The sequence below is a fragment of the Phasianus colchicus genome, chromosome 6 (assembly GCF_987193195.1).
Source record: "Phasianus colchicus chromosome 6, bPhaCol1.hap1.1, whole genome shotgun sequence".
Classification (NCBI taxonomy): Eukaryota; Metazoa; Chordata; class Aves; order Galliformes; family Phasianidae; genus Phasianus; species Phasianus colchicus.
The window spans coordinates 45,825,528-45,848,944 of NC_143441.1; the positions used below are offsets into that span (position 1 = coordinate 45,825,528).

At 36.5% G+C, this 23,417-nt stretch overlaps 1 protein-coding gene across 3 annotated transcripts in view; it reads left to right on the forward strand.

The window, feature by feature from the left end:
* PAXIP1 (PAX interacting protein 1) overlaps nt 1–18,777 on the forward strand; it is a 32,574-nt gene extending 13,797 nt beyond the window's left edge. Inside the window, exons 6-21 of one of the 3 annotated variants that reach the window (XM_090143142.1) lie at nt 656–1,300; nt 4,013–4,730; nt 5,409–5,503; nt 6,425–6,520; nt 7,027–7,164; nt 8,116–8,237; nt 8,803–8,987; nt 9,119–9,162; nt 10,938–11,005; nt 11,385–11,487; nt 13,727–13,895; nt 15,452–15,552; nt 16,664–16,798; nt 16,882–16,957; nt 17,463–17,522; nt 17,968–18,773. In XM_090143142.1, coding sequence (XP_089999268.1) covers nt 656–1,300; nt 4,013–4,730; nt 5,409–5,503; nt 6,425–6,520; nt 7,027–7,164; nt 8,116–8,237; nt 8,803–8,987; nt 9,119–9,162; nt 10,938–11,005; nt 11,385–11,487; nt 13,727–13,895; nt 15,452–15,552; nt 16,664–16,798; nt 16,882–16,957; nt 17,463–17,522; nt 17,968–17,984 — 2,772 coding nt within the window. In that variant the 3' untranslated portion in view covers nt 17,985–18,773. Of the gene's footprint in view, nt 1–655; nt 1,301–4,012; nt 4,731–5,408; nt 5,504–6,424; nt 6,521–7,026; nt 7,165–8,115; nt 8,238–8,802; nt 8,988–9,118; nt 9,163–10,937; nt 11,006–11,300; nt 11,365–11,384; nt 11,488–13,726; nt 13,896–15,451; nt 15,553–16,663; nt 16,799–16,881; nt 16,958–17,462 lie in introns of those variants that run through there. The other 2 variants (XM_090143141.1, XM_090143144.1) reach the window with 2 other exon arrangements.
* Nucleotides 18,778–23,417: the final 4,640 nt, after the last annotated feature.

Here is a 23,417-nt window from a genome sequence, read left to right on the forward strand (position 1 = left end):
GACATAGAAAATTCATTCTGTATGTACATCTGCTTGCTTAGGAAAATAATGGTGAAATCATGGGGAGGAATAAAACATTCTACTTTGTCAATATCATAAACCTCCCCTGAAATTTATTTAGCTAATACATGGACAGAAAAATAACTTTCCAGATGAGGACCATATTACAGTTTGCAACTTCTGACAAGGTGTATGGAAAGTAGCCTTCCTTTTACTGATCTGTATTCATGTTAAAATTCATCCTTTCAAAGATTTGTGTCTACTTTATTGTGCCTTATCTCTCATTCTGAGAAGAAATTTTTCCTAATATCCAACCTGCACCTCCCCTCGTGCAGCTTAAGGCAGTTACCTCTTCTCCTACTTAATGATGTTCTGCAGGTAAAGACTTGATCATCTGCATATTTGCATTCCTAGTCAATTATATTTTAAATGTGGGGTTGTTTTTTTTTTTGAGTTGGAAACTGTGGTTCCACAACACTGTAGTTCTATTGGTTCTGGGAGAGAGCAATTTCTGTGATTGCTGTCTCTTGCAATCTGCCTTTCTGTACTCTATCTCAGCCCCACCAAAAGTAACTTGGTTTTTTTGGTCGTGGGTTTTTTTGTCTTTCAATGAAATGTTTTCATCCTTTTATTTTTTCCTTTTTGTTTTTCCTAGGAGAAATATGAATGTGCTTGTAAGCATGACAGCATTAAAATTGTGACACCAGAGTGGGTATTGGATTCTATAGCTGATAAAGCTAAAAAAGAAGAGACTCCGTATCATCCTCGTTTAATTATATACGAGGAAGAAGAGGAGGAGGAAGAGGAAGAAGAGGAAGAAGCAGAAAATGAAGAGCAAGATTCTCAAAATGAAGCTAGTACTGATGAAAAGTTATCAAGCCCAGCATCTTCTCGAGAAGGATCACCTTTGGGTGATCAAGGTTTTTCACCAAAATCTACTACTGCTGATAAGGCAAAAGGGGAACTGATGTTTGATGATTCTTCAGATTCTTCTCCAGAAAAGCAAGAGAGGAATTTGAATTGGACACCAGCTGAAGTTCCACAGGCATCCACAGCAAAGCGTAGGTTGCCTCAAGGGAAAGACTCTGGGTTAATTAATTTGTGTGCCAATGTCCCACCAGTGCCAGGTAATATCTTGCCTCCAGATATGAGAGGCAATTTAATGGCTTCAGTACAAGGTGCCCAAAGTTCTGACCGACAGGAAATGATGGCTGCGTGGAGTCCAGCAGTGCGGACGTTGAGGAATATTACTAATAGTGCTGATATTCAGCAGATTAATAGACCATCAAATGTAGCACATGTAAGTGTTGGATTTTTTGTTTGTAAGATATATGACTTGTTATTAGGAACTAACATTTCCAAGAACTTAAGTTTCCTTTTATTGTTTTCTAATAGTACAGAGAATTAAATTTGTTACTTAGAATTGTTGCCAAATCAGTAACCTCCCCATAATAATTATCTTCATTCCTAGCAGATTCACAGAAGTAAGAACGCATGTGGAATTAAGTGTAAAGCTGTGTTTAACTATGGCTTGGTTTAGAGTTTCCCAGTATTTCAGTATTGGGGAAGATAAAAGGTTCATTAATTTCAAATTATTTGTTTAGTTCAAAAAACCTGATTTCAAACCTTTCAAGCTTCTTATTCAGTGCAAGGAATTATTAGTGGTATAAACACATAGAAGTGTAAAATAGATTGTTCTTACAGTAGGTTCAGTTCTGCACTGTTCTGCTGGACATCATTAAGTTGTTATTCAGCATAGTCAGGATAGGATTATGATGCAGAAGTCCTAATTTACAACTTCTTTTGACACTCAGTTGAAATAATTGTAGCTTTTGTGTTGAACTTATTTTTAGAAGAGAATAAAAAATGAGTGAGCACGCACTGAAATAACTTGCAGCATCGAAATCCTGTTTATGGGAAGGGGATGTGGAAAAAGCAGGTGCTGCTAAATGTTAGGTGTAACTTTAATTATGCTGATGAATTAATATTGAGGTGTTCATCTGAAAGTCAAACTTTCAAAGCTGCCTGAATAATATACGACCTTATAGGTGGTACCCAAAAGAAACACAGAAAGTGGAGGCACTCAGAAACATTGGTTCTTTGTTGCCTATATGAGAAAGAAGTGCTAGCTTCCTTGTAAGACTTAAATTCCTCCTCTGAGTGCCTTGAACTGTTGAAGGACTGAGATTTCAGGGTGAAGAATGAGCACAGTTGCCAGAATTCTGGTAGGGTGGCCAGTGCTTTCATGTTTACATATTGTCTACAACATGGTCATTATACTGTATAAAGTACTGTTTAGTGGCCTGATATCAGAGTGTTTTTGCATAACTAGTACTTATGCAGATACAAGGCAGTTGGTGGTATTGTGATTCAGTTAGCCCTTGTTCTGTGCAACTCTGTTAGCTTAGAGATGTGCTGTGGTGTACAAGGACTGTTTTCAGGTACTACGCATGGCTGCTGTATGAATTAAGGTGCTAGCTGGAGTACTTGGAGGAAGTCTTTGCTTTTGAGAATTGTGAAACTGCCTCGTAGAGGACAGACCCCTCTGGTATCTCAGAATATTAATTCTGCAGTTTTTCATAGACCTTCCCTTTGGCTAGGTTAAGTTATCCTCCATTTAGGTTAAGTCTCCCTCCAGAGCTTCTTTATTTTGGGGATGGCAGAGTGCAGGAACAAGCTACCTCCTTCTCTGGAGATACTCAGATTCTACCTGAATGCTTTCCAATGCATTCTACTGTAGGGAACCTACGTTAGCAGGGGGTTGGACTAGATCATCTCCAGAGGTTCCTTCTAGCCCCTACAATTCTGTGGTTCTGAGATATTCTGGGTCTTGGGTGGGTTTGGTATTATGGTGCACAGCCTTTGGAAGTTGAACCAAAGATTTCTAGTGAATGGCAAGATCCATAGCTACAAAACACCTTACTAATAAGAAGTTATGTGAATCTAGCCCACGGGTTTTCTCCCTTCATTTTGACATATCTGTCCCAAAACTCCTGTATTTTTGACTTTTGGTACTTCTTGTGGAGTTTCCTAATGCTAAACCACAGATAAATTCTGTCTGTCTGTTGATTTTTCCTTATTGAATACTTAAAATGTAGTGCTGTCCAGAGCTTCATATGATGGGTGGTGTGCTGGTAATAATAATTATAATGTGTGCCATACCAACAATGTACCATTGCACGTGTGAAGCCTGAGGTGTTTTGAAGTGCAGTGTAAAAGCACTTGAGTCACCTCTACTAAAGAGTTGATATCTAGAGGGATAGGAGACCGTAGGAGACTGTAGTTTCCTATTGCTCTGATTTTTAATAGCAGACTTTAGTAGGAATTTGCCCAATTTTCTCATTGCTAACATTTCCTCTTGCTAACTTGGTTCCACTCTGTTAATTACAGATCTAAAAATGAAATTCCAATTTACTTCAGCGCTTTGTATCAATTGAAAACCTTTTTTTCTCAAAAACTATGAGTGCTGAGAAAATCCATGTTTCTCTTTGTATTTTGGGACACATTTTTTAAAACGTAGCTGAATATATCCGCTTTGAATCAAGAGAACAAAGGCTTGCATTAAACTCCCATGTTTCAAACAGCACTAATTAATGGCAGCTTTATTAATGATTTTGAAGTAAAAGAAAATCTATGGAGCTAAACTTTGAACTTAATGGGCCAACGGGATTGTAAATTGTGTATTACAGTTGGTTGAGTTGATGAGTATAATTACTGAAACCTAATTAACCGTCATAATGCATATTATCAAGATTATGGGGATGGGTTTCAATCTTCAATTTTGCTGAAATATGTTCCGTGTTTTATTAGGGGCAGAGCACAGATCCACAGTTCTGTGTGTTAGTCCTGTCTTTTCACTTTGAGAGAACTATTAGCAGTTAAGGATTTTTGTTGAGCTTAGTATGTATTTAAGATTATTTCCTTTTAAGAGAGCTTTTTCCCAGTAGTTGTTTAAATATTTTAAAAATTGAATGACAATAAGAAGATCACAAAACTAATCTTTGTTTTCTAGATATTGCAATCACTTTCAGCACCTACAAAAAGTTTAGAACAACAAGTAAATCATAGCCAACAGGGACATCCAAACGCAGTGCTGTTTAGTCAAGTGAAACTAACACCAGAGACACATTTATTGCAGCAGACACATCAAGCACAGCAGCAACAACAGCACCATCCTCTTTTACATCTTCAACCTCAGCAACTTATGCAGTTGCAGCAGCAGCAGCAACCCCAGATTTCCCAGCAGCCTTTCCAGCAGCAACAGACTCATCAGTTCTCGCAACAGCAGCAAGTTCATCAGCAGCACCAGTTTGCACAACAGCAGCTTCAATTTCCTCAGCAGCAGTTACATGCTCAACAACAGCTACACCGTCCTCAGCAGCAACTTCAGTTCCAACAGCAGCATGCTTTGCAACAGCAACTTCATCAGTTGCAGCAGCAGCAGCTACAGCAGCAACAGTTGCAGCAGCTTCAGCAGCAGAACCTTCAGCAACAGCAGCTACAGCATCAGCAGCAACAAATTCAGCAGCAGCAATTACAACAGCAGCACTTACAGAGATTACACCAACAGCATCAGCAACAGCAAATGCAGAATCAGGCAACACAGCACTTAACTCAGACGTCCCAAGCACTACAGCACCAAGCTGTAACCCAGCAGCAGCAGCACCATCAGCAGCAACAGACACAACTGCAGCAGCAACCGCTTTTTGGGCATGATCCATCAGTAGAGAGTTAGTAACATTACCTTCTGGTTCCGGAAAGAAATGGCTTAATGGCATGATGGAATTTGGCTTAGAATATTAAAAAAAAAAAAGTAGCTCTGTGTTTGCAATATGGGATTGTAAGACTTAAACTGTGTTCATGGCTCAGGACCTGTTTTAATAATTTTCATGCTAACATTTAAATTGTAACTAAGGATGTCCAGAAACCTGAAAAGCATGAGAGTCCTGAAAACTTATTATTTTCAAATCTATGCTAGAGTAATGAAGTACATAGATTATGCTGTGAGAAGAACATTGGCCTGCGCATATTGTTCTTTCATTTGAAAGAGGGGGGTGAGGAGGCTTTCAGAGAGGGTAACAACTAGAAACATAGCTTGAATTTTGGAAATGCTAGCTCCAAACTAATGAAGAGTCAGTATCAGATAAAATTGTTACAGCTGGCTTTGAATTCTGCTTATGCCAATGGAACTGAAATATTTTTAATTGTTTTAGTTGATCATGGATCTGTGTATTCCTCTCAGCATCGATTTTTTTGCATTCTGCTTTTTACAACACTTTCCTTCAGAGTTGAATGTAGTTTCTAACTTGGTAATAGTGAAGATTAGTGCAGTGAATGTGTTCTGAGATGAACTCTGCAGACCTTTAAGTATTTAATTTTCTGTTCTTTTATGTGCCAAACTATTCCAGTTCCAGAAGATTATTTCCTACTGGGTTGTGTCTTTGCAATTGCTGATTACCCAGAACAGATGTCTGATAAACAGCTGTTAGCAACCTGGAAACGGGTAAGATTCTACTGTATTTCCAAAGAACTATTATAACCTTGCTCTCATAGTAACTGAATCCTAGAAGGAATAATTAGAAATATTTTGGCACTGTGCACTTTTATTTGAGTATCATTTGGTTTAATGTTTATGTTATAACTTAAATGAATATCAGTCTATTGCAGCAAACCCAAAAAAAAGTAAATGCTTTACACGTGGTGTCTGACTGAATTGGGTTTTTACTCACAGCATTAGCTAAGTTAAAAGCATTAACTGTTTCCCAACTGTTTATACTTTTAATTAGACAGCTGTAGTGCAGCAAATGTAATATAGTATTGCACTCTAACTAATTGAATAAATTTTTTTTGCATATAATTTTGGCACTTAGTAGGCTGTGAGGTATCCACTTGGGTGAATAAGATGAAGGAATAGTGTTTCTATTTTTTGCCAACTTCTATTTTTCAGAAAAATCTGATTGTATCCTTTCCTAAATGAGAGGACTTTGATGTTCTTCAGAAACTTCTGATGGATTTTATAGTTGAATTTTCCCAACAATTTTACGTAATCAAGTAAGCTGTTGACATTTTTAACAGCACTTGTGTTTATTGCTGAGATAGAATTGAATGGTTCGTGAAAAATCGTTTAGTAGTTATATTGCAAAAATAAAAAATGAGGTTATTTTTGTTAATATATAATAATTTTTTTTTCATCTTAAAAAGTTAAATTTTTTATAGTTCGTTGAAAAGGTATATATTTAATTTTGTTTTCTCCTTTTTTTTCCACCCGAAATTCTGAAACTAGTCAGTAGACTTTTTGGGGGGGAGGGGTGACTCTTCAGTGAAATAGTTCAGTCCCCTAAACACTAGACTTCATTTCAGACTGTTTGTTTCTTAGGGTATCTTTAAAATTGTTAGGTAACTTCTTGTTTTGTTATTTTCCCAGATCATTCAGGCACATGGTGGGACTGTGGACCCTACACTTACAAGCAGATGTACACATCTTCTGTGCGAAAGCCAAGTCAGTAACATGTATGCTCAGGTAAGCAAATTAGTAACATGTATTACTGAGTCAAAGCATGGCATGGGTTGGAAGGGACTTTAATTTAATTCCAGCCCACGTGCTGTGGGCTGGGTTGCCACCTACTAGATTAGGCTGCCCAGAATCCCATCCAACCTGGCCTTGGGTGCCTCTAGGGATGGAGTCATCCATAACCTCTCTGGACAACCTGAAATGCCTGCTTTTATTCCTTTAATGAAAAGGTAGGGGGTTTTTAGTATGTACTTCACACTTCAAGTGTAAAATAAAAGTTTCCCATGGTACACTTTCTTTTTTTTTTTTCAGTCATTTGCTGTTTGTAATGTGACAGATTTTAATAATGCATATGGTAGTTTATTTCAGAGAACACTGAGTAAGATCCTGTGAGAAACAGGGTCACGAAAATGCTCAGAAAAACAGTCACTGAGATTGAAGATTTCTGTTGTAGGAAAAGTCTAAAATAAAGATGTATTTCAGTTTTTAAAAGTTGTTCGTTCATGTCTTCATAGGCTTTAAGAGAAAGGAAGAGATGTATTACAGCACACTGGCTGAACTCAATTTTAAAGAAGAAGAAAATGGTGCCACCTCATCGAGCCCTTCATTTTCCAGTGGCATTTCCACCAGGAGGAAAGCCATGCTCTCAGCATGTAAGAAGAAAAAGCTTTCCTCTAAAGAATGCTTGCTTCATTACATGAGCTTTATTAAATTGTAGCTAGAAAGTGCTTAGTCAAAGCAAAATGCACGTTTCTTGTGTCAGACAAGGAAAAACTTACCATAATCTTAGTCTTATGTTAATATGGAACATACTGTTGTGTGATTCAGAGTGCTTTGCACATCTTGCTGAACTCTGAGAGGTACATATTTAACAGCTATGTTAGAAGGAGGAAAAGTGCAAAGATAACATGAGTTATTCATAATAACACGACAGGAATCCAAACCTCTTATGTCTTCAGTGACAGTGCATCCAACACTTTATGCTTATTTACAACAAAATTGGAATTTTTCCTTTTTAAATAAAAGGAAAGAATGGCAAAAATGAAAACCTGGCAAGGCTAAGGGTAAGAAAAGTGGGTAAAAAAGTATATTAGGGTATTACCTAATGATAACAAAGGTAAGAGAGAGAATTAAAATTTGCTTCATATGATCAGCTGATACTGTTTATTCAGTTTCATGGCAGAGCAGAGCTGAGAGTTGAGGAGAATTTTATTCAAAGGGAAAGTAGGGTAAATAAGTTTAAAAAAAATATATCAACAGCAGCAGGAGAAGGAGGTAAAATGTGTGAGGAGAAATCTGGACGTGAGCTTTTTTTGTAGTAAAGCTGTAAGAAAAATGTGGTAAATGACAGAAAGCTGACCAGCGTTGTGAAAATAATATTCCTTGAGTTGAAGCTAGTGCTAGAAGCATGTAATTTTTATGTATAAGCAGACTGGTTTTTAACTGTATGCTACAAGCTGTATTTTAAGTGCCTACATACCATAGCTAAGATGTATGTTTCATTAAAATGTTTAAAAAGTTACTAAAATAAAAATATTTTCAACAGGAATATTTCATAAGTACCTTCCACTTTCAGTTATTTCTGTCTTTCTATCTGTGTGTAGATAATCTCTGTGACAGGATTTGTTGATAGTGACAGAGATGACCTCAAACTAATGGCGTACCTAGCAGGTGCCAAATACACAGGCTATCTATGTCGCAGCAACACAGTTCTCATCTGTAAAGAGTAAGTGGTTTATCTCCAAAGTGCTCGCATCCTCAGTTGCTTCTTACCACTTAATGTGTTTCTAGATGTGAAAAACTCATTACATCTCACTAGGAATGTTTAATCATTTTCGTGATTTGAAAGCATTAAACTTTGTGATGTTGCTTCTCGAAGGAAGTTACTGCATGCTTCTATCTTAAATTTGGCCTAAAAACTGGCAGAAGAAAAGTCATTTCTTGTTGTGCTGTTTTAGATTATTTTTGCAAGTGATCTAAACTGTTGTATTGTCAGTAAGCAAAATATGTTGGGGCTGAGGGGGATGGAATAATTGTTTTTAAAGTGCTGGAGGAAGGAAAGCTGAGTTAAATCCAGTTTTATCCTGATGGCATTTGGGGCAGAAATTCTTCTCTAATTGACATTGCTTGTTCTAGCATGTAGAGCAAAAGTATTTTTTTGAGATTGCCTACTCTATTACAATTAAAATGGATAATAGGCAGAGAAAGAAATACTGATATGTAAGTTTATTAGTGTAAATGCTATTTATCTGTTTTATTAAAACCTTTTTTCCTCATCTCTGAACAACAAGACCCAGTGGCTTGAAGTATGAGAAAGCCAAAGAATGGAGAATACCATGTGTAAATGCACAGTGGCTATGTGACATACTGCTGGGAAATTTTGAAGCTTTACGGCAGATACAGCACAGTCGATATACATTGTTCAGTCTTCAAGATCCACTTTCTCCCAGTCAACATTTAGTTCTAAACCTGCTGGGTAAGTTTCCCAAAATTCTATAATCTGTAGCATTTGTTGATGTAAACCTGTTTAATCAAGAGAAGCATCTTTATTCTTACCATAAATAATTTTGTAGTGGTTTCACTTCTGTGGTGTTCTTCATTTCGTAGATGCTTGGAGAGTCCCATTAAAGGTATCACCAGAACTTCTAATGGTACGTTGAGTTATACAGCTGTTTTTGTTAAATTGCTGCATAGTTTTAACATCTTACCGTACGTGCATATGGTGTGAGGAAACATGCCAGAAGAACCCACACAAACTATCCTGGTGGCACTTGCTTTTAGTTGTCTGCATAAATCTTAAAAATAATCCTTTGCAGAACTAAGAAACTGCAGTGTCTTATATAAAATTGTTACTTTAGAAATATTGTGGCCTAGTTCTTAGTTTTTTGTTTTTACATAAGGCCTTTAGAAGAGGCTTTGTATTTTGGAGTCAGTACCTAACGCAATCTGAAAGCAGGCCACATGGATTTTTAAAGCAGAGCACCTGAAATCTGTAAGAATTTTCTTATAATCATTACTAAATTTTAAAGGCTTAGATAATGCAAATTATGGGTTTGAAGTACTTTGTACCCTGTCTAAAAACTAAAGCTGTGGGCACATGTACCAAATACTCAATTCCAAAAAATGCATTGTGATTTAAAAAAGCAAAAGTGTAAGAAACATTAAGGAAGCTAAGAATGCACCATTTAAAAAGTTTTTTTCATGGAGTGGACCCTATGATATACGTAAAATATGACAGGTATAAATTGCTTCCACACCACAGCTCTTCTAAACTGTTTAATTGCTCTGAACGTGTGGAATGCTGCTTCAGTTTTAGCCTTCTGAAAATTTTGGTGCTGTAAATTCTTTCCATTTCAGATTTATGCTTGATAACTCTTTTCACTGTGCCTGTCTTGACATAGGTAATTCCTAATTTGAGCTAATGAGCTTTCAGTTCATTTGTACAATAAATGACTGTCAGGTAACATTTTATATTACACAAAAATACTTTGTCTTAGCCTTTGTATTCTGGATTGTGTACCTCAGTCTGTTTGTGTAGTCTTCTAAAGACAGGTGCTTAATGATTGTAATAACTTAATTAGTACCCAGACCCAATTTAAAATATTAGTACAATTTGTTGACTTAGTACATTTCACCTTTAGAGGTAGCCACTACTTCTGTATCTCTTACTGTGACCCTAACTTCAAAACAGTCTTATACTTGCAGTCCCCTGTGAAATGGAGTTGTAATCCATTAGAATCTAATTTTTTTAAAAAAGTTTGTGAATTTAATGCTTTCTCCTTGAAGAGATTAAATTTCAGATGTAGATTTGAAAGTTAAATATATGTCACACTTTCTGTCAGTGAGAACTTTCAAGTTAGTTGTGCCAGGGAGAGTCTGAAAGCTGTGTTTCTCTTCTTCTGGGCAAATTCTCTAGTGGCTAATTTAGTCTAGAGAAGGCTGAAGTTTTTGTGAAATGACTGCCCACGCTTCCACTGGAGCTTCTGTTTCTCTAATCAGAGAACTTGAGTTTCTACAATGCAGGTGCCACTATTTTCTGTTGACACGTAAATTACTGGAAGGCTACTGTAGTCTTCACCTACTTTACAAATGAACAGTTTTTTTGGTCTCCCTCATTTAATTCTTTGAGTTTTCCAGTAATAATCATCCTCATTATTTAAATGGAACAACAAAAAAAATTTTTTTCTTTTGATTTCACTTAAGTGGTTGCATAACTTTGTGGAGAAGCTTTAGTTAATGCTCAGCTGTGCTCTTGGGTCAGCTGTGTAAGTAGTCAGTGCTTCACTACACACTTGATAGCCTGTCCTTCTCATCTCTGTGTTTGAAGTATAGTCTCAGAATACTGTTGTACAATTCTCCTGTTTCAGAATAGAAGTTGAGTTCCCTGCTCAGTTCAGATGTAAACATGTAGATGGTCTAATTTCAGGGTGTGAGGTTGCCTTTGAAACCAAAGCAAAATGAATCCAGTCTTCAGCCATCTTCCAAAAGAGCCAGGTAAGAACAATCAGTGCCAATAGTCCTGAATTTATTTTACCATGTAACTGCGAACTGCTCATCATTCTGGTTCAATCTCATGCCCTGCTAATTGAAATAACTAGTAGCATTTTTTGCATATTGCCAGCTATTCAAAAGGCAGAAATAGAATAGTAGCTGGAGAGCAGAGTTGTAAGAAAGCTGGAAGAGAACAGAATTAGGAGAGAAAATTCTTTTCTCAGCATTGTAATTTTTTTTATCTAGGAGATTGATCCTGCCTAACTTTCATTCATCTTTGTATTTTCATTCCTAAAAGTTGCAGGAGTGTGCTTGTCTGTTTTTAAAATAATACGACGTTGCACCCAGACTTGTATTCTGCTGTATTTCATGTATTCTGTAGGATTGAAGACCTACCACCACCTACTAAAAAGCTTACACCAGAGTTGACACCAATGGTGCTCTTCACAGGATTTGAACCTATGCAAGTTCAACAATACATTAAGGTGACTTTTGCACTTACCTCTTGTAAACTGTGTGGAAGCATTTGTGTTCTTCTTTTGTAAGACTTGATCAGCCTATATTTAGTGTGTAAAAATTGATACTTGCTGCAGGTGAGATTAGAATGTAGATTTATGTGAAATTGGTTCTGTTTGTCTCTGCTACCTTTTTGTTTTTTATGGTTATTTTAAAAGACAAGATCCTTTCATGTTTTGTGGTGGGTTTTTTTATTTGTTTTGTTTATTTCTTTTAAATGAGCAAACTTTACAACCAAACTAGGTGAGTGATTACTGTACTGGATAGGACCAGACTACTTCTCATATAATGCCACATGCTTCAGAGGAAGTTGATGGCAGAGCTGATGGCACACTTAAGATCATATGTTCTCATGTTTTGTTCTGTTCTCTCATAAATTGCTCCCAAAGCTTAATGATGTAAAAATCTAATCACTCCTTGAACTTTAACGATCACTAAGCATTAGTTCAAAAATAGTTTTTCATTTGTAATTTGTCACGTGTTGGCTGAAATCTGAGACACAGAGGTGGTGGTTTTTGGTTTTTTTTTTAACTGCTGATCCCAGTAGGGCATGAAATATCTTGCTGCTTTTACCTGCTCCAGATAATCAGAAGCAAATGAGGACTGGTTTGATTCTATGTTTCTTAGAAATACATGTCATTTAAGCACACCCCAAATATCCTAGTTTCTTCTTGACTGTACCTAAAGTGTTTTTCAGGTCACTGGAATTTTGAGGTTTTTCCCATTATGGTGTTTTCATTTGAAGCTTGATAGAACATACTTTGGAATATAAAAGATTTTTCAGTTTTATCTATCTCAATAAAGTGTCAACTCCCTATTCTGTCATGTTGATACCAAGTTGACTATATGAAGAAATATCATTAGAGCTATGGCTCACAAATACATTATAAATTTTTGGCCTCAAGGCTTGTGATGTTGAAGCCAAATGTTGCAGTGATAATACCATTAAAAGTGGCAGTGTCTGAATACCTTCCTGAGGCTAGATATCTCCCATCTTCTTGAACTGGAGAGTTAATCTTTTTTTTTCCTGTGCACCCAAATGGTTCCTTGAAGATCAAAATGCAAATCTTGTAAGGTACTCGGAGGCATACAGTGTTTGAGGTGAGCATATATTATGAATGAAAACAACAGCTTTTACATTTCAGAGTGTACAAGTTTAGTATTCACAGTGTGTTTTTGCATATCTCAAAGGAGTTTAGCAGTATAGAGATGCAGTGTATTGGATAATACTTTTGTGTATCATCTTGATGCAAGCTGTCAAAATAAGCGCAGTAAAGAAAAGCTTAAAACATTGTCCCTGTCTAACTTGTTTGTTACTATCAGAGCAGTACAGAGGGATGCCAGACAACTTTCAGGGCTTCTAATGCATGCAGTAAGCCTTCTTGCCTTGTTAATGTCTGATGACTGATGTAATATAAACACTCCGTATGTTAAATTTTAATGCCTAAAAATACTGTGGTTTTGTTTATTCTTTTTAAATTTGTACACAGTACTTGTGCTGTAAAAATCAAAAATCTGTGGTGCGTAGATAGTGAAGCTGTCCAAATACTTTCAAATGTTGTAATTGTTTAAATTCTTGTCAGAGGAAGCAATCTTTATAAATAATTCTTCTTATAGTTTGATATGTTGAATGGTTGTTAGTGGTGTCATTGGTTAGCTGAGATGTCAACTCTGAGGTATTTTGGGTTTGGTAGTTCAAACTTAGAAAAAAAAATGATAGCTGCTCAGCATCATCTCAAATAGATATGGAACTGATGTATGTAAAGTATATGTAGTTTTCATGCAAAGAGATTTTGTCCTCTATGAATAAGAGAGTAGCAAAATTAGGTTTACTGAAACTATGATGGATGGTCATACGTTTTGTAGATGAAAAGAGCAAAATTGTTACATTTTCTGCCTATTAAAAAGCCCCACAAAATTAGCTTTATATAGAGAAATAATCAACAGATACAAAAGTAAAGTTGCAGCACATATCTCTCATTCTAGCTAGATGTAATTAATGTCTGGAAATAGCTGGATCTTCCATGGCCATTAATTCTGTTCATTAATCGCCTTAGTAAATGAATTCCTGTAATACAGAAATATCTTATGTTTACTATTTCCTGAAGAGTTTAGTTTTGTTTGATGGCAATGTTATGATTCCACATTCTGTTCTTTCCAATTTCTAAGGACTGTTCCATTCTGATTTCTATTTCTTACAACTTTCAGAAACTGTATATTCTTGGAGGTGAAGTAGCAGAATCTGCCCAGAAATGCACCCACCTAATTGCCAGTAAAGTGACCCGCACTGTCAAGTTCCTGACTGCAATTTCTGTAGTCAAGCACATAGTAACTCCAGAGTGGTTAGAGGAGTGTTTCAAATGCCAGAAGTTTGTTGGTAAGCTAAGCTGCTATCAGTTTTTTATTATAAACTTAAGGTTGTTTGATTTCAGCGTATGAAGATGGCCTTCATATTTAAACACCTTTCTTTGTGAGAATTTGAATTGTAATGTCTCTTGAAGATTCTCTGTAGGCTTCCATTTTGAATGCAGAGGTTTTTAAGTTCATAGCAAATCTGACCATCATAGTTCATAACTCACAGAGAATTACATGCTAACAGTTACACTAGCAAATTGTTCATATTTCACTTACAGTAGACGGCTATGTTGGTATAGTTAAAGCTGTCCCAGGACTGTTTTTATTAAGTTCACTTTCAATAGAACATTTTGTTACTCTTCATTTTCATTTGATTTAATCCAATCTTTCCACTAAGTGAAATAAAAGAGAAGTTTGCATTAGTGTGGTTAAAATAGTTGGATGTTGGCAAATGGTCTGTGATGCAGCTATTTATAATTCTCACCTTTGAGTAGTTTTTGTGTCTTGGGTGATTTTAGTTTCATTAATTCCAAAATAAAAGTTGTAAAGAAGTAAGCAATTGTTGGCACTGTGTACAAGAATTCATTTAAATAATTAAAATTATTTTAGTACTGTAACAGTGTTGTAACATATCAACTTTCTTTTTACACTTTTCTGTTGACAGCTGAAAAGAACAAAATAGTTTATTTGAAAAGGATGCTGGATCTGAAGAAAATCTTAAAGGCTGATTATTTGTTTTATTATCATTTTATGCTTTTCATGTAATTTGTTTGGAGGGAGCAAGCACATAGCATTGCTGCCTCACAATCACAAACATTTAAGTCTGTGGATAATTAACCAATAAACCAGGAAAGATTTTATTAATCTGAAGATGGCAACTTTCTTGATTCAACATCAGTGAACTGAGAAAGCAGTCCATTTGAAAGCTATTAGAAGATAAATAAGGTCTGGGAGTTTAAAAGGATGGCTGTTTTGATGTAGTACTTAAAGTACTTGTCTACTGAAATTTAGTAGATTTGTGGAAGATGAGTTGCCTTTGCTTTTGTACCTAATATAACAATGGAAAATGTGGCAACTCTTTAGAAAAATTGCAGATTGTCCCTGAAAAGACATTTTTTTTCTTAATGTAAAATTGTTTTTGCTCTTTGAACTAGATTGTTTTGAATTAAATCTGATTTTGAAATATGATTAACATAACTTTTTGTGAAATGGTGAAGGTAAGATTGAAATCCCATCCCAAACTTAAAGAGACAATTAGAAACAATCAGCTGAATAACAGGAAAAAGGGAAATAGATGGAAAGTTTTTTTCTTTTAAGGCTGCATGAGAGCTTGAAGACAGTTTTTGGACAAGTAGAAAAGGAGACTGTATAACAGTGTATGTTGCTAGATAAACAAGTGTAAAACTTTTTATTCTCCAAGTGATCGTTGGTCATCCTAATGAAGGGGTACTATAATCACATTAAAACTACTGTTTTAGCATTTAGAGTCATTCAGACACTAACATTTTCTAATTGGCTTAGATGTTAAGTTATGATGAGGTTACAGTCTTTCCTGTATTGTATTTATTACTCTTTCAGATGAGCAGAACTTTGTGCTGAGGGATGCTGAAGCTGAGGTGCTTTTCTGCTTCAGTTTGGAAGAGTCCCTGAAGAGAGCACAAGTAGCTCCTCTGTTCAAGGTAGGCAGTTTTAAGAACAGCATTTAAATGTTTGGAGCTTTTCAACTGAATTCTTTCAGCACTGAGACCACAGCTTTTGTAGTTCAGAACAGTAGAACAGACAAGCACGTAACATACACATTATATATATATTTATAGAAATATAACAAATTATTTATATATAGAGAGGGTTGACTTTATGCATATTTCCTGCTTAAGTATTGATGGATGGATCTGAGCCTTCTGAGTGACTGAATCCTCTGGATGGGGAAAAAAAAGTCTGTTGAGGTTATAAAACAGTATTTGTTCCTCTACAAAATGCTACTTATGGAAGGGACGATTTTTTTTCCCCCAAATGCTCTAGTGGTTAAAGCACATCTCCAGAAAAATGAGTCATAGTGGATGTGCACTTCAGCCTGATTCTCCTTGAAGACTGTACTTAGCACCAGGCCCTTTGCTGGCACGGTGCAAGATGGTTTTCCTGCCTCTGATTGAAATTATGCTGCTGTGCAGAGAGGGTTCTGAAGATTCAAGTTGCTAGTGATTCTTTAGCCTAGCAGAATTTGAGTCTTTTTCTTGAGACAAACCACCTAAAAACTGTGTTTTCACAACCTGTAATGAATAAGCATCTGTTTTCTGTTAAATCTGAATAGCACATTTCAATCAGTTTTGCAGTCCTAGCTGATAAACAAAGTTGATCTACTCGGTGATCTGTTCATCTGTATCACTCCCAATCAAGTTGCAGGATGATTTTTGTCAGGGAGTAATGTATGTAATTAATATATTGTGATATTTATTTAAAAGATGAAAGCTTTAATTAGAATAACTCAGGTTTTTGGAACCCCTTAGGCATACCTGTGCTTGAAGAAGCAAGGAGCATTGTTCTTAAATTGCAGTTATTTTTTTTCTTTGTTTAAGAAGTGGTCATTTCAGGTTTACCCCTTTAGGGAAAGCAGATGAGCAATAATTAATGACAACCCATCAGCTGTTGGATTTGTTGCTGTAGGCCACTGTAAGCTGTTTACAGGCAGCCAGTGATTGCATCAGAGTTCATCTATAAACAAACACAGATACATTACAGACATAAGCTAACAAAATAACATTTCTTGCTATTCTTTTTTTCTCTTCTTAGGGAAAGTATTTTTATATTACACCTGGAATTTGTCCCAGTCTTTCTACTATGAAAGCTATTGTGGAATGCGCAGGAGGAAAAGTGCTATCTAAACAACCTTCATTTCGAAAACTCATGGAGCATAAGCAGAATAAAGTGTGTACAGTGTTCCCTTCTAAAACTTACTGGTAATATCTTATTGTGTTACTCTGAGCTTACAGTTGCTTTCTTTGATTTAGAGTTTGCCGGAGATAATCTTGATTTCCTGTGAAAATGACCTTCACCTATGTCGAGAATATTTTGCTAGAGGCATAGGTATGTATGAACTGTCAATGTGATTTGAACAGTATAGATGTAAAAACAATAAAAATCAGTACAAGTACAGATACCTGTTGAAGCTGTCAGATACTAGTAGAGGGGTACGTGGACGATCCTGCAGGTCATGGAGAAGTCTGAGCCAGCCGATTCCTAGTTGTTTCTAATAAGCATTTTTCTAGCCAGGTCTCCACAAATCTCTGTAAGAGTAGTCTTGAACTTGGGGCTGCAATTGCATGATGTACAATTATCAAGTTAAAGATCTGAGGTTTTTCTCTTTAGCTGTTTTTCAGTGTAGAGCCTAAAGACTTGCCATACATTCTGAAGCCTGATATCCATAGCATGAAGTGTGTGACTAAAAGTAGGGCACTGGTAGTGATGGGGCCATATTTCCTTATTCCTTTGCATGAAGAGCAGAAAGGTACTGAATGGCTCCTCCTGATGTGCCTGCTGAAGAAGTGTCATCGTAAGGGTGTAACTATATACATGTTTTTGATATTTCCAGATGTCCACAATGCTGAATTTGTCCTTACTGGAGTACTTACTCAAACACTGGATTATGAGTCATATCCTTTTTGTGTGAAAGCTATCAGCTGCTTACGGAAAACACTTAAAAGTTTTTCTTAATTAGGAACTAACTACTTAAAGTTTTTATAGGATGTGTAATGTTTACTTGATAAGAGCACAGCTTAACATGTAGAAACCTAGTTTAAATTCTAACTGGGGTTACTTTTTGATAGAAAATAGTGGAGGTGGGATGCAGGGTTGTCAGAAAGTATCAATAGTAGAATATTAAGCAGCAAGGGAAGATAAGTGTCAGTAAGGAAAGTATCTGCACAGGTGAATTGGAGTAGACAGAAATAGCTTTTACTAAGGAAGATTATAAATGTTATTTGATAAATGCATTGTAGGGCTGGGAAGGGTACTATATCTTTATGGATGTGCTTCATACTTGTAAAAGTTCTGTTTTACAGTCATTTCTTAAAAGTTGTTCTTTCTTAACAAACGTACATATAAATTTACTTGAAGGAATAGTAAAATGCCTTAGTGCTTCGGAGTCCTTGGAGCATTAAATCTAGCTATTCAGCCATTGTACAAAGTAACTAAAACTTCCTGTGGATACTGTTTTCCAGCTGTTTGCCTAGGGATGAAGAGCAGTTTAAAGCAGGGAAGCAAAAATAAACTGCATCATTTTTAGGATGTGTAATTTTATTATGAGGAAACATAATTTACTATGTTTTGTATTATACTCCCATTTTAAAAGATCCCACTTTAGGTATCACAATTAGCCAGTTTTTAAACATTTTAAAGTTAATGATGGTACTTCAGCCAAAAGTGTAATTTGGGTGTAAAAATAAAAGGGCTTGCTGTCTATTAAATTATGGATGTTGAAGATGAAAATGTTTTGTACTTTATTTTTATTTCTTATACTCTATTTTCTTTTATATTGATATTTTGCCCACATTTTAAATAAATGTACTTTTAAATGTTTTACTCTATATTTTAGTGGTGGTTCATTTTTTTGAATACTGTGCAACAGTGGCACTCTGGTAAGAGTAAATTACTCAAATCTTTTTCCAAACAATGTAAAATTATTTTGAACTTATTTTTATTAGGTATGTTTTAATATATAAAAATCCCAGTGCTTTAAAGGGGAAATTGTTAAAAATTTATAGATGTGTTTTTACTGAAAAAAAGAAAAAGCTTGAAGGAAGGAGAAACTCTAACCCTACATAGTATGCTGTTGTGATAAGTTTTGTTTGTATAGTGAGTTTTACTAAATAAATATTAAAAACCAGTCTTCAAAATCTATATTCAGTTGTTCTTCCTGACTCACACACAGTTTTAATAAATGTTTTTTAGCTCAGATTCTGGTAGATGGAAATAGTCCTAAAAACATTTATTTGATTAGCAAGCCATTAAATTCTTGTGGGAGAGTGCAGATATTCACTTGTCTGCATAGTGTTGGGTGCATCATAGCAGCTTGTGAGCCATTCAAAAAACAATTCAAGATGGAAGACAAAGCCTACTTAAAACAATTGCTTATCATGCTGTTTTTTCTAGTGTTTTTCTAGTATTTCTATGCAGAACTGTTTGACAGGGAAGGTTTTTCAGTCATGTTAAAGGGAGGTAAGCACCTATTTTTAGCTTATGCAAAGCTGTCTGCAGAGAAGTTATTAATTTCAAATCTCCTTTGTGCTGTGGCTTAGAGTGTAAATCCACCTGATATTTGACCACTATTTCTGTTGCTTTTTTTTCCCATGCCTCAGTTCAACAAGATGCTTAAGCAAATGACAAATTCAAGCTGTAAGAACACAGTAAATTTCAAGACAAGTGAAGTCCCATAGAGGTCAGTACTGTGCTTGTTGCCTGTTAGTGCTGACTCTGGGTTCCTCACCTATTGTGATTTATTCTTGCAAAAACAAATGGTTTATTAAGTAATAAGGAGTTAAATGATGTTAAGAGGAATTTCTGCCAGCCTGACCTTTGGTAAGGTGACAAAATGTAGTAAATAGATGAAGGTGTTTTTAAATCACAGAATCATAAAATACCTCAAGTTGCAAGGGACCCACAAGGATCACTGATTCCAGCCTGTGGTTCCACATAGGACCACCCAAAATCCAAGCCCTATTTCTGAGTGTGTTGTCCAAGCATCCTTTGAACTCTGGCTGCTTGGAGCAGTGACCACTGCCCTGGGCAGCCTGTTGCAGAGCCTGACCACCCTCCGGTGAAGAACCTTTTCCTAATCCCCACCTGACCTTCCTCTGTTGCAGCTCTGTGTTGTTCTCTCAAGTTCTGTCACTGTCAGCAGAGAGCTGAGATCTGCACCTGCCCCTCCACCTTATGGCAGTGCTGTAGGCTGCCTTGAGGCCTTCCTCTCAGCCTCCTTCTCTCTGGGCTGAACAAAATAAGCAACTTGGGAGGCTAAAAAAGTATGGTATGGGGTGGGAGAAAGTAGTACTTTTCCCCAAATGTAATTCATTGCTTAGAATGGAGCTATGTGCTTTTTTTTTTGTTGTTGTTTGTGAGTGCTGTTCAGTTGTCCATAATAAACTTCGTTATGAGATTAAGAAAAAGAAATTCCTTAATGTGGAGATCTGGAAGTTGATAACATGTTTTTACACTTCTAAAAACAGTTAGAAAAAATAAATAAAAGGAGTTATTTTCTGGCGAATGGGTTTTCTTAATGGCTTAAATTGTTCAGGTGCACAGACTTACCTGGTGTGCCCTCCCTTTACTATCAGTGGAGGGAGAGCATAGCTCTAAAACCTGACTTAAAGATCTCTGCTCAGAGCACATCTCTTAAGAATTTAGCAAGTTGGTTTAGTTATCTACGCTTTCTAAAGAGCACTAAAAATAGATAAGGTGAATCCTGCCATAAAGAACTTAACTACTGTACTGCATACTTTTTTAATGGAAAAAAAGGTACGCTTTTTTTCTTCAAATACATTTCAGAATGTGCAACATTGAACTAACCCAAATTGTGCTACTCTGTATGGCTCAAGGCTTTCTTCATTATACTAGTTACCAGCACGCAGAAAGTATCTTGGTGCCTTTTCCTTTAAAAAAACAGCTGTTGTAGCTTTTGAACTTTTCAAAATACTGTGATACATGAAAGCTTCTTACCTTGAATAAATACTTTTTACTTATCAGGGATTCAGTCTATCTTTTGTATATCTTGCAATTGATGTATTGCTTTATGATGTGTAGAGCCTGATTTCAAAAAGCAACACGTGTATAGAGTAGGTGTCACTGTTTAACTGTGCATAGAATCAAACACAAGACAGGAATTCGTACCACCAAGGTCTAGAAGCTAACAAGACCTACTAAGATGAGTCTTGGCAGAATAAAGCTTTTTGTGGGGAGGAGAGACAGAAGGAAACCAGATTTGAGTATGTTAGCAGTTTCTGTCCTGGCTGCTAGATTCAGTTATTCATTTAGCTCTTGGTAATGGTTCTCACCTTTTTCAGGATTAACCTTCACATTTTCTATAACCAAGCAGTGCAGAGGGTACATAGCACCTTTGCCAAAGACTATTCTAGTTAAGAGATATGTGAGTGCAATAGCATCTGAAAGGTAAATTTCCTTTGTATGAGAACTATCCAAAATGCTGTCAGATATTGGATAGAGAAGCTTGAAGAAAAGCAAATGCAATCATGGAACAAATGAACCCTGTGGGAAACATGAGTGGTAACGCATCTGTTTCATCATCAATGGAGAAAGTGTGTTTATTTAGCCAACATACAAGTATGACTGATTTGATTAACCTTTCAATTAGAGTAGAAAACAGAACCTGCCAAGAAATAGTCTTTCAAGAACCACAGGAGCTGTCCAGAGCCAACTGGTTTGCACAGATGTTACTGTGTGTGTGTGATTAGTGGTAGAGAAAGGGTTTGATGAATTTTTCTGATACTAGATTGTTGTTACAAGCTTGCTTTCCTGTAGTGGAAGATTATAATGCTTAAGTGTCCTATTTGATCCTGGCTGCTCTACTTCTCAGGACAATAAAAAAGCTTTCACTTTGTTAATTAGTTGTCTGGAGGAATGTTATGTTCACACTATAAATTTTGTGGTAGAAAACCTGTCTTGATGTTTTAATTATTTGAAGGTAAATAAATGTGAAGTGTGGTCTTGATAGCAGAGCTATTTCACTAGTAAAAGACTTAGAGGATGTTAGGAGGACTTGGTCTCCATTCATAACTTTGCAACTTTCATGGCTGTTTGTTAGTTGTAAAGAACTGTAGAACAGAGTAGTGAAATTGAGGTTGGGAGACACCTCTGGGGGTGCAGTCAGGGTTTCAGTATCTCGAAGGATGGAGATTCCATGATTTCTGTGGGCACCCTATTTCTGTGTTTTGCCACCATCCATTTGATAAATAGTCACCTGTATTGGCCTTAAGGTTGATCCCTGGAAAGGATGCTCATTGCTGGCTGCTGCCTCCTATTGCTTGTTGCAGCACTTTGAGTCCAGTAATCCAACGAATTATCTACTTTATCTGCCTGCTTCTCACACTTTGTCTATACTGATATATGGGAAAGAGTATTGAAAACTGAACCTGAAACAGATGGCAGCCTGTGCTCATCCTGTGCAGATTCAACTGAGAAAAAAGGTTTGGGTGCCTTGGCCTTCTTTGTGTCTTTCATCTCTAGGTCCCTTGCCATGTTAAGCTGCACACTTTCTTCTTTTTCCTTTCCTTTTTTACCACTGATGCTTTTACAGAAGCATTTCATGCCACCTTTCACATCTCTTGATAGTTTCAACCCAGGATGAGCTACTCTTGAATAAAATATTAGCTGCACAGCTCAAGATGTGTAAAACATCTGAGCGGAATAGACGAGCACTGGGATGGATTGTTTAGCAAGGTTGCAGAACTTTAATCTTTATGCAGCTGTACTATTAAAAATGCATCAAATATCTTCTAAGAGCAATTTAGTTAGTTTATCCTACCTCAAGGCAAAAGAGTAGACAAGAAGACAGGTCTGTTGATGTTTACTTATTTTATGTTCAGAAATCATGTTGCTTTACAGGGTGCTATGAGGTGAAGCTAATGTATGTTTGGTAAGTTATCCTTTTTATGGATTAAGTTCAGAGAGAAGTATGCTGTGGGTGTGGTGAGGCAGGAACTAAAGCACGGTTTTGCTAAATTCAAAGTTCACATCTTGACAGCTAGTCAAAGCCCATTCCCATTGACTTTTTTCTTCCTGTCCTGTGCTGCCTGCAGGAAAAGTTACATAAACATCAAAGCAACAGAACTGAGGAATGGCTGTAGAAGAAACAAGGAAAGATATCAACTTACAGGATGACTGCACAGAGAGCAAACTTTTACAAGTGACTCTAGTGTTTGAGAGGAGTACATTTTTGTAGAATTGTTAATGGAATAGCAGTAGTGAATGCAAATGTGTTAATAATGATGTTGCACATGCTGTCTCTATCTGCGGGGCTGTGAGATCAAGTGAGACTATCATCTCCAAAATGATTGTACTTGCTAGAATGCATTCTGCAGGAGCAGTGTAGGATATAGGCACTTCTTGTTTCTTAGTCTTCAGAATCTGATTTCATTGAAGAAAAAAAATACATTCTAGCTGTCTGAGCCTTAGTGGTACTGCGATGACATTTACAGATTGTGGAGCAACAGTTCTAACACAAAAACTGTCTACACAACCCCTTGTGTTCTGATGGTCATGGTACATCTGATGACAGCATCCTTAGCTTGCTGTCTATGCAGTCTCTTGGAAGTCACATCTTTGGAATGTGATCTCTGTCCCTGTGGTTTGATGAGGAGCAGGTTACGCTATCTCTAGGCAAACAGATTAAGAAAGTACCACTTCCTATTCCTTATAAGACTGTTCCAGTATCTCCTGGAAATGCAGTGGGTCTATCTCTAGGAAAAGGCACGCTTGAGAGGCTTCTCAGTGGGATGTAGGAGCCTTCCCTGGAGAAAACCAGGGAGAGAGAGAC